The sequence below is a fragment of the Sceloporus occidentalis genome, unplaced genomic scaffold (genome assembly GCF_023333645.1).
Source record: "Sceloporus occidentalis isolate IW3139 unplaced genomic scaffold, rSceOcc1.0.p SCAF_60, whole genome shotgun sequence".
NCBI classification, from domain to species: Eukaryota; Metazoa; Chordata; class Lepidosauria; order Squamata; family Phrynosomatidae; genus Sceloporus; species Sceloporus occidentalis.
Genome location: NW_028317040.1, coordinates 130,416 through 146,476, shown reverse-complemented (window position 1 = coordinate 146,476; position 16,061 = coordinate 130,416). Strand labels below are relative to the sequence as shown.

The following is a 16,061-nucleotide window of genomic DNA, read 5'->3' as shown; positions in this document are numbered from 1 at the left end:
GCTGCTCTAAAGATATGGACATCATCACAGCCCAGATCTTGTTGATTAAATATGATGAAATTATATTTAGTGGCTGTCTCTATCAGGGTTGCTGCAGTAGGGCACAGCATGCTATATGAATGCATTCTTACATGGCTTTCTGTTAAATAAATTGCGGCATACTTGTGCCTATTAGATTAAATAACAGCATTGTATAAAAATAATAATATGGTTTTAAAAATATCTATTTAATGTAACACATTGTTCTCAGTTTCAACCTGAGCGCATGTACTCAGGGGGCGAATGGCTTTTTTAACTGTGCGTTCGCAGTTCAAAAGTAAAGGTTTACATTAAACAACTCAATGCAGCACATTTACACTGAAAAGCATTACAAATGACACAAACTGTGCAAGCTACAAATAATGAATTAAAAAACAGAAAGCAGGAGCTCAGTAGTTACAAGAATGGAACACAAAACGGGACATATAGACACTACGGAATTTGATGGTGCTATATAAGACAATAAATAATAATAATAATTTATGATTAGAGCTTTAAAGGGACCCGAATGTACAACTGAAATGAGAAGAAAAGTTGTTTTTTTTTCTTTCTTTTTTCCCCAAAGCATAATTCTGTTTTTTTACAGGAACAAAATGACATGTGCCTACAAGACTATCATATCGACAAGCTGAAATAGATGTAGACAGCAGTTCTGCAGAGCATTTCACATGACAGCACTCTGCAGTGATAATATACTTATTTTAAGGGAACAGTTACAAGACTGTTCGTTTCAAAGGATATTTTGAGCTCTGCAATTCCAAGGCCGCAAAAAGTGATGTCATGATGGTTGCATTACCAAGCAGGTGAATGTTTAGTGGGAATAGGTTAGAGGAGACGTTTATGGAACTCCAGAGCTCTGACGTACCCAAGCAGTGCAAGTTGGAAAGCAATGAGACATGCCCCTTAACTAAATGGGGAAACATTGTCAATTGTCTCTGTTGTCATTCTGGAAGATCTCTGTTTCTTTAACATACTTAAAAAAAGTGTACTGTAAAATTTCATGCATAATACATTTCACCTTTTAGGATACCCTGAGGGGAGCACATTATGCAGAAGTACAAAAAACCATAACCTCTATGTAGATTGTTTTCAAAAGTTTAGTTAAGATGAGTCTCCCGGGAAATCACATACTCTACAGGTGGGGATTCCTAGTGAAGCATCCTGTCGAGAAATGTCTATACTAAAGTGCTTGCTTCAGTCAAGGAACACTGACAGCTCCTCCATATTCGGGACCTAGCACCCCAGGACTCAACTCCAAAGTCCAAGGCCCAGAGCTCCACTGCCTTGAGGCTCCAGAGAATTGTCATGATTAACAGGATATACACATACTACCTCATCCCCTAAATTAAGTTGCAGTGACAATTCTCATAATGCCGGTGAGCGGAAGATATGAGTACATTCCAATCTTGTGTAGGATACAAAATATCTTCACACCATGTAGTAGGAGTGTCTGAATGTAAGTTCTACTGGGAATTTAGGGATGAACAATACACCTTGACTGTATTGTCCTGGACATTGTTGGGAATTCTCAGCAACTTTCTCTCCTCAATTCACTACATGTCCTCACCAAAACATATTTTTGGACTGATCACTTTTTACTTGAAGATATTTTAGCTTGAATCTTGTACCTACCACATGGGCACCAGCTAAGCCCACTGTACTACTGGTTGTTAATACATCACCAAACCCTTGCATTTAATTAATCTGATGTGGCCGATCTGAAACGTAGCATGGACATTCTGAATGATCCTACACTACTCCAGTATATCCTAAAACAATTCTGGTCTGCTGGATTCCTCTCAAGTACACTTTTAAGCTAGAATGTATAGGTACAGTGATTTACTTACATATTTTGTTACCTTATTCACTTACGAACTTTATGCCTACAGTAATATTCCCGGTCAACATCTTTTGTACATAACATTTGGTCTTCCTAGAGGGCCTTTAAAAGTGCATCAATATGCCCCCTCCCCATGGCCATTGGCAGTCCCATACTCCCCCACAGTTGCTATATAGATGTATTTGTACAATTCGCTTTATGCTGATTATATTTCTTGTTTTATTTTTGTTGTCCATTCTGTAGCAGGCTTTTGAATTCTACTCACAGTGGGCTTTTATATCCATTCTTCTGTAGTAGGGCAGTAAACTGTCCCTTTAAAAGGACACATAGATTTCAGCTTCATATACATTTTTATGTGAATTATAGACTTTATGCTGTCAGGGCAGGTACAGAATTAGTACTGAAATTAATTGAGTCCTTTAAAGTCCCATAATTGTTTACGCACTTACCTGTGTGCATGGGTTTACTGTGTAGTCTGTTATTATTATTGAGTACTACTGAAGCACATCTGAGACAGTCACACTTGCCTGCAGTGACCTTTTTTGGATGACACTCTAATTTCAACAATTACACTGATTTAAAAACACAAATCATGAGCTGCTTGTAAATTTCATAAATCTGGTTATGCTAAGAAGGTCAAAAAGTTATGTTTCTCCTTTTAAATTCCAGTAGATTACTATTTTTTTTATATTTCAGATGTTAAATATTGTAGAATATGTTTTGGTTATTCAGTTTAATAACATAAATTACAGAATATATTATGTTCACCGGTCTGTGTTGAGGCAGACCATAATATCACATGGCATTACCTCAGCTGTTGGTCATAAGGTGAATTGTGTGAGGTAGTCTTATAATTAATATATATAGTCCGCATTTATATATTTATAGTCCATCTTTTCATCACTTTTTTGTTTCATTTTTTCCAGTTATCTGTGTATATCTGTGAACACTATTACACAATTAAGGCGGCTGGCATTCAGAATACTGAAATCCTAATCAACCTAAAATTAATATTTGATTATTAAGATAATGTTGGATTATCTTTGTAAATGAAACATCAGGCATTAATACAAATTTATCAATGAGATTTAAATTATCACCATCTTTGCTGCATAAGAGCAATGTTTTGTTCAAGTATGCCCCCTAGTGAGAATAGAATGAAATGCAAGAACTTTGTATAATTTACCCATAACATCATTTTCAACATTTTTTTTCTACATCCTTTCCTTCCTGTAATTTCCTTCTTTCTCATTTAGCGTACCTACACAAAGTATACATATATTTTTTGATAAATTCTCATTTAATATGAAAAAAAAAGTTTAACATTTGTATCTGTTATAAATTGTACACATTTAGTGCAAATGAGAGATAAAAACACCTGTCTAGAGTTTGAATTCATCTCATATGCCTAGGCAGTTATGGCATAATTTTTGTAAATTGTTGTATTTTGGAATGTGGTATTCTGAGTCTTTAACTTAAAAAAATATATATTTTGTTTAGGGATTTACAATTATTTTTATGTTTTAGTTTTACTTTCTTTTAACTTTTGTTAATTTTTTTTATCGACGTTTGTAATATTTTTTTCCACTGCTCACTAAAAAAGATAACAGGGATTTCTTTTGAAGCAAGGGAACCCTTGTGATGTCATAATGACATCACTAGAGGGGTTTCCATTTCTACCTCATAGAACACTGTATATGTACTTTTTTTTCTCCATTTCTTTAACAATGGAAGCTGCTGTGACAACGTGTCACAGAACTTGCAACGGTGAACTTGAAAAGTGTGACCAGCAGCAAAAAAAAACTTACTACGGAACCTAATCGAGGTGTATACAGATCCTTTTGGGTCTTATTCAGACTAAGAGGATCTCCCAGTGACATCAATGAAAGTTCAGACATTTAAATCCCCTGAATTTGCAAATTGGCTTGGGGTCAAAAATTTTCACCAGGTCAGGCATTTCCTTCAAGAAGGTCACTGTGGGCAAAAAGAGACCCAGGAATAAATATCTCCAGAAAGACCAGATACTTAATGTGCCCTTTTTCAAGATGGATAGTGCTTTACATCATAAGAAGAGGTTACTTTGACATCTTAATAGCAGATGTTATCCACATCCAACCAAAAAGGGTCACTACAAAAATGAGTTCATAGCCACTAATAACCTTTTACTTATCTATGACCAATAAAAGAAGGAAACCGTACGTAATTTAAGACACATGCCCTGTTATTAAGACTGTGGGCTACATAAAATAATTTTGCTTTTAGTTTAGCAGCTCTTTCATCTGCCCTGGTCACTTGTTCATTTTCCTTGCTTCTTTGTCAGCACTGACCTGATCAGAACACTTGTTTATCTAGTTGTCCTTGGAGCAGGACTTAATGCTGAAGGAGTTTTTTTTTTGAGCGGGAAATATTAATATTAATATTCACCAAGATAAAGTACTGTTCTAGAAGACCTTTACACCCTCCATGATGCACTTCAAGTAACTTTCCTGTGATTTAAGACAGTATTGAAAAACATGCCATAGGTGTTGGCTGTCCTGTTTCAATGTCAGAATATTGACCATAGGCCATAACAAAGAGTATATGGGGTACCAAAGAAACCTCCCAGTACTGAAGTGTACATACATTAAATATTGGCCTTGTGGGGAGGAGGTTGGTTTAGTTGGGTATCCTACCTAGAGCATTATGTAGTCTTACTCTAGATCCCTGAGCCTACTAGAAACCCAGTTGAAAACAGCCATAGAATATTTCTTTTTGTTTTTCAGATTCCATCCAAGAATATTTTTTTTTGTTTTGCGCTCTCCATAAGTTGGTTGTCTCCCCGGTTTATAAGCTTCATGTCTTGGTGTCTATGACTCAGTACATCTCTGTCACATATCACATTTCCAAATACACACCCACTCTGTTCTGTACAATGTCTCTGCCTTTCCTCCCCCTCCACACACAATATTTTCCTTAACCCTCCTGAGCTTTACAGCGCATGCCATAGTGTTTCCCAGTTTAATGTATATATAACAATGCATTAAAACAAAAAAAACAAATAATATTATTTTTCAGTAAATCTATTATGATCTGATTGGTTTGTGCTAAAAGTTAAAACATTTTGAACCTAGATAACAGTGCATTGGGACAGGGTTTGATTACGACTGTATGAAGAGTGCTATTTCTGCATATTTGTTGAAGATATTAAGGATGCATGCCCTCGCAGCAGACAACTATTTTTACTATGGATATTCGGGGGGGGGGGGGTGCTAGAATAGTGCAAATTAGTTCTCAGGAACAAATGTCTCTTCCAGCTAAGGGCAGGTGTCTATTATCACTTCATATCTCAAAATCCCCCTAAAGAGTTCAATGGAAAACCATAACAACTAAACAAATGTGCATAACCCGAAGGGGGTTTAGAAGAGCCATCCATCTTAATTCATTGTTAGCAGTTTTACATTGAAATGTAGAAAGATTTTTTACTTTTACATTTTTTTCAGTGGATTTATTGCCTTACAAGCAGTTACACTCCTGCCTAAGAACATATGTTTTTGTGTTTTTCTAAACACATATTGTTGCTCGTGTTCCTTTTGTATGAATTTCTCGTTATGTTTGCTTTGGTCTTTGGCATGCTGATGGGACATGGACTTATTTCTTAAGATCTTCTAGACATGTACACTAAGCTTTCCTTTGGGAATATAGTTGAGTGAAAAGTGACACAAACAATAATGCTTTTGTTTCTTATTATATAAACAATACAGTTATTATCCCTCTTTTTGCTGATAGAATATATTTTTTTTCGGCCCCTTGGAGAATGTAGAGAAGATGATCAGGGTGTATAAATGCATCTTATGGGTATCACAACAGAAAAAATACAAATTAACATCTTGCAAATGTATTGTACTTAAAGGCAACATAATGCCCATATTTTTGGGCACCAGTAAAGCAAACAGCATTTGCCCCAATGATGCTCTTGGTGTTTTTATTTTGACACATCTCAATTAGTTTTGCAGAGACTGGTGGCTTAATGTGCCATTTTTCAAGAGGATGTAAACATTTAACATGTTTTTTCCCCTAACTTTAGGCACATGTAAAAGTCAAGGTCTGTTAAGGGTCACACATTTCATCATTGAGCAAATGTACATTGTCTACAAATCCTTGTTTTCACATGAAAGTTTCCATTTTAAGTTGGAGAATAAGACATCTTGTTGAACGGATTCTAGCATTATTTACATCCAAATATTAAAACTATTCATATTTCAAAATATCTGTTATCTAGTCTGTTTAAGCTTTTTCAGAGATATTTGGATTCAATAGTACATCCTATTTTACTTTCACAGAATTATATTCAGTGTCATGTTGTCAAGCCAGCATAATACTGCCCTGAATTCACTTAACTTCTTCTAAGGCTGCCGGAACATACCAGCTTCTACCAAAAGAGAGGCAGACCTTAATGTATAGGAATAATCATGCAAATCATGTGATCTGCTCTTGTGGGCATCCTGCGTAACCAGAACACCTGTAATGCACATGAAATGGTTATTTTGGTCTCGAAAGCCATTACATAGATTTATTAACTATACAATGTAGGATCAGAATTGCAAATATTGGGGCAACGTGATCTGGTGATGCAGGTCTCATTAAATACATAAAGGAATTTATTAAGGTATAGCATATGACTATCCATAATATAAGACAAGACTAACAACTAGTTAAGGTTTAAGTCATAATTAATGGGCAGTCTAGATGGGCTGAATGGTTGGCATGAAATGTTTCTATGTTCCAACCAAATACTCCAGTTGGTTACTCATCCATTTTATGCAGTACAACATATTTCCACTAGATGGCACTTTTTATCTTTTAAAACTTTTGTGATGACACATCAGACATATAGAAATTACTTTTGTTACCACTGAACATATGCTCCAGAGATAATTAATCACTTGATACAAATACCCTAGATAGTTTGCGATATTTCCATATAATCACTTAAGATCCTACACGTAGGGAAAGGGAAAGTAAAGTGACTATGTTTGAGAAACATCTCCGTTGCTCAGCATATTGAATTAAACTTATTTTGTAAATTTAGTGTCAGATAGTGGTCACAGGGCTTGATACATTGTATTATTGTACTGATGAAGAACTGTGCTTAAATTACATAAAATTAAGCATTGCTCCAGTTACCTCAATAGGAAAATGTTACGGTACTAAGTTTAAAAGTTACCTTGGACTCTGCAGCCGTCTCCTGTCTAACTGAATGTGACCTCTCCCTTCTGTAGGCAGTGTACAAAGCCTGGCTGTGCTCGGAGTATTTCAACGTGACCCAGCGGCAGTGCCGCCACCATATTCCCTGCAAGCAGTACTGCCTGGAGGTGCAAACACGCTGCCCCTTCATGTTACCTGACAACGACGAATTTATCTACGGAGGGTTACCTGGCTTCATCTGTAAACGTGAGTACTGGCATGGAACCTTTTCTGGGGTAGAAATCTTCAAGCGCGTCAAAAAATGCTTAAAAGACACTTAAAACCAGCAAACCACCTTTTCTGACAGTGCTGGTAACACAGTCAAACCCTACTTTACTAATTAATTCTTCCTAAACGCCCCCTCCTTCTTTCCTACTGTCAGAGTTTTTGGAATAATGAAAAATTGAAGGATTAATCATGCAAATCCTAATAATTTGGACAAGAAGGGTCACAGTGGACACAAATACATGTTTTTTTAGGTTTGCAAAAACATTACATGGGTTAAATTTAGTGCCCTTATCGCCCTTTTACATACATCCCAAGTGTCCCATTGGGATCACGGGCCGGTTGGGGAGAGCTTCTGGCTTCCCCTTACTGGCCCAAAAGGTGGAAGATCTTTGGAGGTTTGTGTTAATGCAGCACACACCTCCATTACAGCTTTTAGGTGGCCACCTTGTGACACACTACTTCTAAGCGCCATAAAGTGGCTCTTCCAATAAAGAGAAGTGGCTCTGATATGGTGGCTCTTCTGATTAGGAGAAAGGGGTCTGTCCGACCATACTCATTCCTGCCTTCAGCCCTGGCCCTCTCCACCTCTAGCCCATCCTTCGGCCTGAAATGTTGAGGGGTATAACAGACATTCTTCTGGTTCAAGCACTTTCCTCTGTTACCTACTTTAAGTGGAGGGTTTTTTCATCAATTTTACTTCGCCACAACTTATGTCGTGCGTGCTCCTTATATGATATTTGAAATGAATATACATGTGTGCGGATTATTTAAGTTGTACAGTGAGGGCCGTTGTACCGTGGTCAGTATTGCACAGATTGTTCTTGGTTTTCTGCTATTCCTCCCTTGTGACCATTAAAGGAAAACCATTTGTCTAAAAAGTAATATTTACGTTTCCTTAAATCCCAAATCATCATATTTCCAAGGTCAAACATCTGTTTGACCCTTTCAGTGCTGGAGGGGCTGTACAGTGTCAAAGTGTAATATTGTTGTAAAAGTTAAGCCCCCCCCACCCCCTCCAGCTGGAGGTATCACACAAAATCTTTGGGAACTGTATATTATTCCAGTGCAAAGGTTTCCAAGAGATTGTATCTTTTGCATACGGTATGTTTACCGTTTGACACTACAACAGTGAATCGTTTTTTTTGTTTTCTTATCCCGAGAAACTGTAAAGTAAAAATAAAAAATTAAAATAATGGTGGCTAATGCTTACAATCACAGTTTTGATGCCCACAGAGATCATTGCAGTCCTGATGTTAAAGCAGATAGCTGCTGTTTAAGATGCTTGGTGATTTGTTTATTTGGCTGTATTTCAGTGAACCTCCTCTTAAAATGTGTTTTTATTCAAAACTACAGCTCTTTCATATGGCATCTGATACAGTTCCCTTTGCATCTATTCACTTAATGCAGAGTTTGAGAAACCCCGTGCCCCAGGTCACCATGGCAACTAGTAACCACTTCCTTTCACCCAGGGTTTTGCAGGGCTACCATCATGAATCTGGTACCATATGTTTTCCTGCGGGGCCATGGTGTAGTGGGTGCCGTGAGTCCAGTAAGGCACTAACATATGGTGCCGGATTCAGGATAGGCAGCAGCGTGGCAGGTCATCAGGAGGTGAGGGGGAGTGTCGAGGAGTAGTGTATGTGAGTGTGTGTATATTATAGTGTCAGAGTATATGTGTGTGTTTAGTGCTAGAGTGAGTGTATATATACTGTAGTGTGTTTGTATTCTCTTCGTGTTTGTCTTCTTGGGGGGAAAAAATCTTCATATTCCCCGAATATTCGCCCGTTCCTGTGTTCGGTTCGGGCGAATATTCGTGTACATTCTTCATGTTCGTTTTTTTCTTCGTTTCTTGTAGTTTTTGCCATCAACCAAGTACACCTGTACACCTGTACTTCATTGGTTAATGTATACAAAAAACAAAATACTGTCTGCGCTTCTCACCCTAATAAAGTTGGCAACAAATATATAAACATAATATAAATGAGAGGTTTTGGTTATATGAATTGGCCAAAGCATAATTAAGCTCACCCGCCACGTCAAGGCACACTCTCAATAGGGTGAGATCCTACTCTCACCTCCTACATAGTGGGCACACAAAGCAGTTTATACTGCTACCAAAACCAGATTAATGTGTTGGGGGAGGTGCAATTAAACCTCCTCCCATTTAACCCCTGGACAGCAAGCTGCAACCAGACTGATGAGGAGCCAACAACCTCAAATATGTGCAAACAGGGAAAAGAAAAAATGTCGGTGCGCTAAGCTAGTCTCAGGCTCAAATAATACAAATGTATAATATAAGGCCTACCAAACAGTGTGAGCATGCTGCAAATACAGTGTGTTGGCTGTACAATGTATACAAAAAACAAAATACTGTCTGCGCTTCTCACCCTAATAAAGTTGGCAACAAATATATAAACATAATATAAATGAGAGGTTTTGGTTATATGAATTGGCCAAAGCATAATTAAGCTCACCCGCCACGTCAAGGCACACTCTCAATAGGGTGAGATCCTACTCTCACCTCCTACATAGTGGGCACACAAAGCAGTTTATACTGCTACCAAAACCAGATATTTATTAGGGTGAGAAGCGCAGACAGTATTTTGTTTTTTGTATACATTGTACAGCCAACACACTGTATTTGCAGCATGCTCACACTGTTTGGTAGGCCTTATATTATACATTTGTATTATTTGAGCCTGAGACTAGCTTAGCGCACCGACATTTTTTCTTTTCCCTGTTTGCACATATTTGAGGTTGTTGGCTCCTCATCAGTCTGGTTGCAGCTTGCTGTCCAGGGGTTAAATGGGAGGAGGTTTAATTGCACCTCCCCCAACACATTAATCTGGTTTTGGTAGCAGTATAAACTGCTTTGTGTGCCCACTATGTAGGAGGTGAGAGTAGGATCTCACCCTATTGAGAGTGTGCCTTGACGTGGCGGGTGAGCTTAATTATGCTTTGGCCAATTCATATAACCAAAACCTCTCATTTATATTATGTTTATATATTTGTTGCCAACTTTATTAGGGTGAGAAGCGCAGACAGTATTTTGTTTTTTGTATACATTGTACAGCCAACACACTGTATTTGCAGCATGCTCACACTGTTTGGTAGGCCTTATATTATACATTTGTATTATTTGAGCCTGAGACTAGCTTAGCGCACCAACATTTTTTCTTTTCCCTGTTTTCTTCATTGGTTAATGGCAGATGAGCCCCCTGCTGGCGACCAATAGAGTCGCTCGGACAGACATTTAAAATCCTCGTCCAGCAACTTGACCGGCAGAGACCACTGGTCTCCCTGCTCCAACCGTACAAGCGACTTTATTGGTCGTTCATACAGACTTTTAACTGTTGGAGCAGGGATACCAGTGGTCTCTGCAGGCCAAGTTGCACCAAGTTAACCCCTGACAGCGAACCTACGAAAATCCGTAGGTTCGTCGTCAGGAGTTAAAAAGGCCGTGCGAGTAGGCCTATTGGTCGCCTGCAGGGCCAATTGGTTGATGCCAGAGGAGGACCCTGCAGGCGACCAATAGAGTAGTTCGCACGGCCCCTTAACCCTTGACGGCGAACCTATGAATTTCTGCTTCCGTCAACCCCTGCGATGCTGCGTACATAAGGCGGGCTAAGGGATCATTGAGATTAGTAGACGAAGACGAACACCAAGATTCTTAGTTTTGTGCGTCTTCATTTTCGTGTACGTTTTACCGCCGTTATCTTCACTTCTTAGTTTCTTCGTGTTCGTTTTCATGTTCGCCCGAATACGAAAGCACAAGTCTAGTTAGTATGTATGTGTATACTGTAATGTCAGAGTATAACTGTGCCAGGAAGGGCCAGCTCCCCAGTAAATCCAGAAGGTAAATAAAGGCTCCAGGCACTCAAGAGTTCCAGCGTCAGGCAGATTTATTGAGACAATAAAACAACGTTTCAACCTCACAATGAGGTCTTTTTTTAAGTTGTATGTATAGCCTGTTAGTATGTATGCATGTACTATAGTGTCAGAGTCAGTGTGTATATGTATAGTCTTTGAATGTGTGTGTGTGTGTGTGTGTGTGCTGTAGTATCATTGTGTATGTTAGAGGATGGCAATGGCATGAGTGTGTATGTCAGCATATAGTGTTAGAGTGTGAATATTAGTTTATAGTGTTAAAGTGTAAACATGAGTGTAGAATATTAGCGTTTTACTGTAAGGTGTTTGTTTTTGTGAGCATAAGATGTCAGAGTGTGTCTGTTACTGTATGGTGTTAGAGTGTGTAAATATATGGCAAGGCTGGACAAACCCTGGAAGATAAAAACATGATTGGGGAAGAAAAAACAAAAAACTGGCTCCTAACTTTTTGGGCTGGCTCATAGATCCAAACCAAATTAGTCAACGCCTGAACTTAATGTCATACTGGTTTCCACGTCATGCACTCTAGGCTCTATGAGTTAATGTTCCAGGACAGCAGGCAGACGTGTGACACCTTCCCTAGGACACATCTGGGGAGATTTCCCATTAATCTAGCAATATGACTATAAGAAAAAGAAAACTTAACCAATACAAATATCTACCTGGTAGTATGGGTCTAATCATGCAAAGCCTAGTATGTAACCCTGGTTGTCTACTCATATTTCTTTTGCATTGTGCCTTTTTCTCTTTTTGTACTAAAATGATATTTTCATAACTTTTCAGTACTGTTCAACATCTATATCTCAGAATCTTATGCTATTCTGTGCTTTTCTTTACAGCGGAATTGCTAGAAAACCATATGTCTAACACAGAGGCGGAGTGTTGTGATGTCCGATGGCATTCCTGTAACACACCAGGGAGCAGCAACCACAACTCATCAACCAAATCTTCGAACTCCCAGTCCATATACTATCAACCCCACGGTCATCACCACCATCACCATCGACACCATCACTTGCATCCCTATCATCACCACCACCCATCTCTGCTGCCGGTCTCAGCGGGATCCCGCCTCGGAAACACCAGACTAAGGCTGTGCGTGCTGGTGTTTATGCTACTCCACACCATGGCCTCCTTCTCGGCTGTGCAGAACGGGGTGCGCTTGGAACCCATGACTGCCATGGATGAGACATCGGCCCGTGAAGAATGAGTATATGGAAGCACTTTCTGAAAATTCAGAAGGTTGGAATACATTCCTCCCAAAGGGTTCGCCCTTTTGTTTGACCTGGAGGCACAGGGAGACCGCCCTCAGAAGCAGTTAACCATGGCTCAGCCTGGTTATAACGGAGAATGAGTTCTGTGGGTTAGAGGGCCTGTGAGACACAACTTCGAGAAGGGTTCTGTGTCAGTGGTCTTGAAGTAATGCTTGTGTTAAGCACAGGTAATGTGAGGCAGAGTAAGATTGGGGTGGTCCGGTATCAATTTCAAATCTGGAAAGAATGTTTGGCCAAAAATATATCATGTATGGCACTCTATTGTTAATTCAAATTAACAGATGGTCAAACTTGCCAAGTTTGAGTGCTGAATAAATGCTAAGTGCTTTAGTGCTGCCCTGAATGTATTCTTGGTCATGGTGGTTAAACACTAGCTCAATTAGCTAACAACGGAAATGGCCAAGTGGCAGCTGTACTTCTAAAATGAATATGAAAATTAAACGTTACCACCAAGCAATGCTTATACATGTAAGAGAACTAATGATTAGGCAATTCTGGAAAAGATGATATTAGTTTGTATTTAATTAAAGAAATTATAAATAAATCCTGCTAATTTTCAGGCAGATAAGCCACTTAAAAAACCCACCAGATTTGAAAAAAAAAAAGAATGAATGAATATCTTGAGCTATCACAGGTAACGAGATAATTTATTTTGACATGGCAAAAATAATTGTAATGAAAAAAAATATTTTTAGGAAACTAGCACGGCCTTACAGTCTAAGGCCACATCATTAGTAGGAAAAACAAGACCAACGGTTGTGAAGAAGACAGCGAAAGTGGAATTAGATATTAAACTTTTACATCTTTAGAGGAAATGTTCATCATAATATGAGAGCCCAGACATTCTCTGAGTGCACGGTGCACTTCAGGTCTGTGGTACTTCCAGTTTATTTTGCCAACATTCATTTTTATGAGACACAATGTTTTTAACCAGGGGTTTTAACCTCTAGGGCCTAAAAAGACCAAGATGGTAAATCCTTCTTTGAGTACAAGTGCTTTCATCAGTTCCAATCATTTTGATTGAGCTGCCAGTGCTCATGCTGGATTATCCAGAAAATATGGCCCCTAGGTCTGGCTTTTGACAGCACACAGGTAGATTCTGTCATTTATTATAATGTTCGAGAGGCAAAAAGTGGTTGAAATGGGAAGATGGGAATTAACTAGTTGGTTAAGACCTACTTCTACAAATCACACAGTCTCCCTATGAGGATTGAAGAGTTGTAAATGAACAAAACATCTAGCTCCTATATGCCTTTTTACTGTGGTTATCAGGGTTATCATATATGTTGGATTAAGGATGATACTAGTGCTACCCAGTCATTGGCAAGCAACTAGAATGCCATAGGTACTGTCTAAATTTATTGACATACAGCTCATGTCTTATGCCAGCACCACACATGTGGAATTCATATATGTTCTGCTTGAAAATACCTAGTCTGGCAGGCCAAATCACCTTGGGTTTGAGTTGATGATAAACATGTAATGGCATTTTCGAGACAGTGTGAACTTCCTTTGTGTATTATTATGTGTCACACATTTAATTGAACTTGTAACAAACAGCAGGGTTTTCTAAGTAGCTCTCAGCTGCCAAAGAGGAATGAGAATGCACATGGATTTCCCCGTCAGCTGGATGTTGTTCAGCAGTTACACAGCTGCACCATATGCTGGAGAATTGTGCTCCCCTGAAAATTAACATGCTTCCCAATAAAAATTCTCCCAAAACAGTGAAATGCTTACACATTAGATAAAAATGTCCACAGACAAACTTCCGAATACAGATCATTTTCCGTAAAAGCAATCCATTGGATACTGTTGCATCTACAAAGGTCTTTATTCTCTTAAAATGTGTTAGAAATGTTTGTCTGACAGTAATTAGTAAATTAATAAAATACAGCCCATTTTTTTATCCCCAGATGAATGGGAAATTATTATATTAATAGAACTTTTATTTCCAAAGCTGTTCATTAAATTTTTGGTTAAAATCTACAATTTTCCACGAGTCCAGTATTGCATTTCTAAATCTCTGTGTTGGTTCTTTAAACACAACCCCTAGTGGTCTTTAATACAAATTAGGAATTTCTCTCTTTTTCATCTGCTCCCTTAAATCCATTCACATGCATACTGCTCAAGTGTCCCTGTTTACAAAAGACAGTCCCTCGTTTGGACTTAAATCTGTCTGTTCCAGGTGCTCAGTATGAGTACATCGCAGTTTTTCACAGACCTAAAAAGCATAATATGCGTAAAGAAATACCAAAAGGTCACAAAGTCATATAGTCTTTGTAAAGCATGACTCCTGGCTTGTAAATACATCCCTAAAGTAAAAATGGCCCTGAGGATTAAACAGTTTTGGGCCCACTATGTCACTTACAATAGGTGGACTACCATCAAACAGAATTAGGGGGTTCTGTCTGTTTATTGGAGTTCGGTCACATCTCAGTCTCCTCTTACTTTTCGTTATACCGCTGTTCGTTATTATTCATACAACACAATAGAGTGCAGGAAACATGGCTAAGACATGATGTCATCGTAAAGATGGAAAGAGTTTTTAACAGCATCAAACCTACATTTCGAAGAAATAAACTTGGTGGTTTTATCTGTATGCAAATTGTCATCATTAATATTCAGTGGTTTATTTTGTTGCATTATTGTTCTTTTGCAAGCAGTGTGACGCATGTATAATTCAGAGATGAATTCATTTTACAGTGTATTTAGAACACCCTGCGTTATAAGGAACATCACCTTAAGAGTGTTGCCAACAAGGTGAGGACTTGGGAACACGAAGATAGTTTCTTGGGTAACATTTCAGATGCAAACGAAGCGTAGCTTAGCATAACCTGGTTCGTTTCATGTGTTACGCGACCCTATTTTTATTTACATTTTATAAAACGAAATCCAAAAATAAGTATTGTCCTTGCATTGTTTTCTGCATTTCAGTATACTGTTTGTGCACAGCTTCAAAGGGTAATGGGATTCGTAGTTCAGTGGTAGATGCAAACTACCCCTATACTTAGGCACTGGATGCATTTACCTAGATGCCATTTAATAAGCCCTGTGACATTTACTGTGTTTCTAATTTACAGAAAGAGATATTGCATATAAAAAATAAATCTAAAGGGAAAATACAGATGAACTGCAATAACTGAGGGTTGTTTGCGTTTTCAAGGTTTATAGGGCTGCGATCTCACATTTTGTATTTTGTTTTTTATGTTTACTTAAGAAAAATGTCTGCCACTAATCTGTTAAACGAAAATACAGTCCAGGGTATGTCTGTTGTGCCTGCTGGATTATCCCAAATAAGTAACAATTGATTTGATAGCAGCAGGAAATCCAATAATATAATACATACAAATAGGTTATATGTAATGTCTCATTACCTTATTAAATGCTGGAGAGGACCCCCGAGGCAGTCTTAGGGATGATATAGTATGGTTAAACAACAGCGAGGCGATCTAGTTTCCAAGTACGCTTTAAAATAGTTAAGCCCACCATTGATACACCATTGATGAAAATTTACCATATTGACTATTTGTAAGAGAACACCAATGAATTCTGCATGATGGAGGACTATC

At 38.3% G+C, this 16,061-nt stretch overlaps 1 protein-coding gene across 1 annotated transcript in view; it reads left to right on the top strand.

The window, feature by feature from the left end:
- Window positions 1-12,428, top strand: part of LOC149287447 (NALCN channel auxiliary factor 2-like) — a 61,546-nt gene extending 49,118 nt beyond the window's left edge. The window contains exons 2-3 of the mRNA XM_089492814.1: window positions 7,138-7,309; window positions 12,058-12,428. Coding sequence (XP_089348940.1) covers window positions 7,138-7,309; window positions 12,058-12,428 — 543 coding nt within the window. The remainder of the gene's footprint in view (window positions 1-7,137; window positions 7,310-12,057) is intronic.
- The last annotated feature ends 3,633 nt before the right edge of the window (window positions 12,429-16,061 follow it).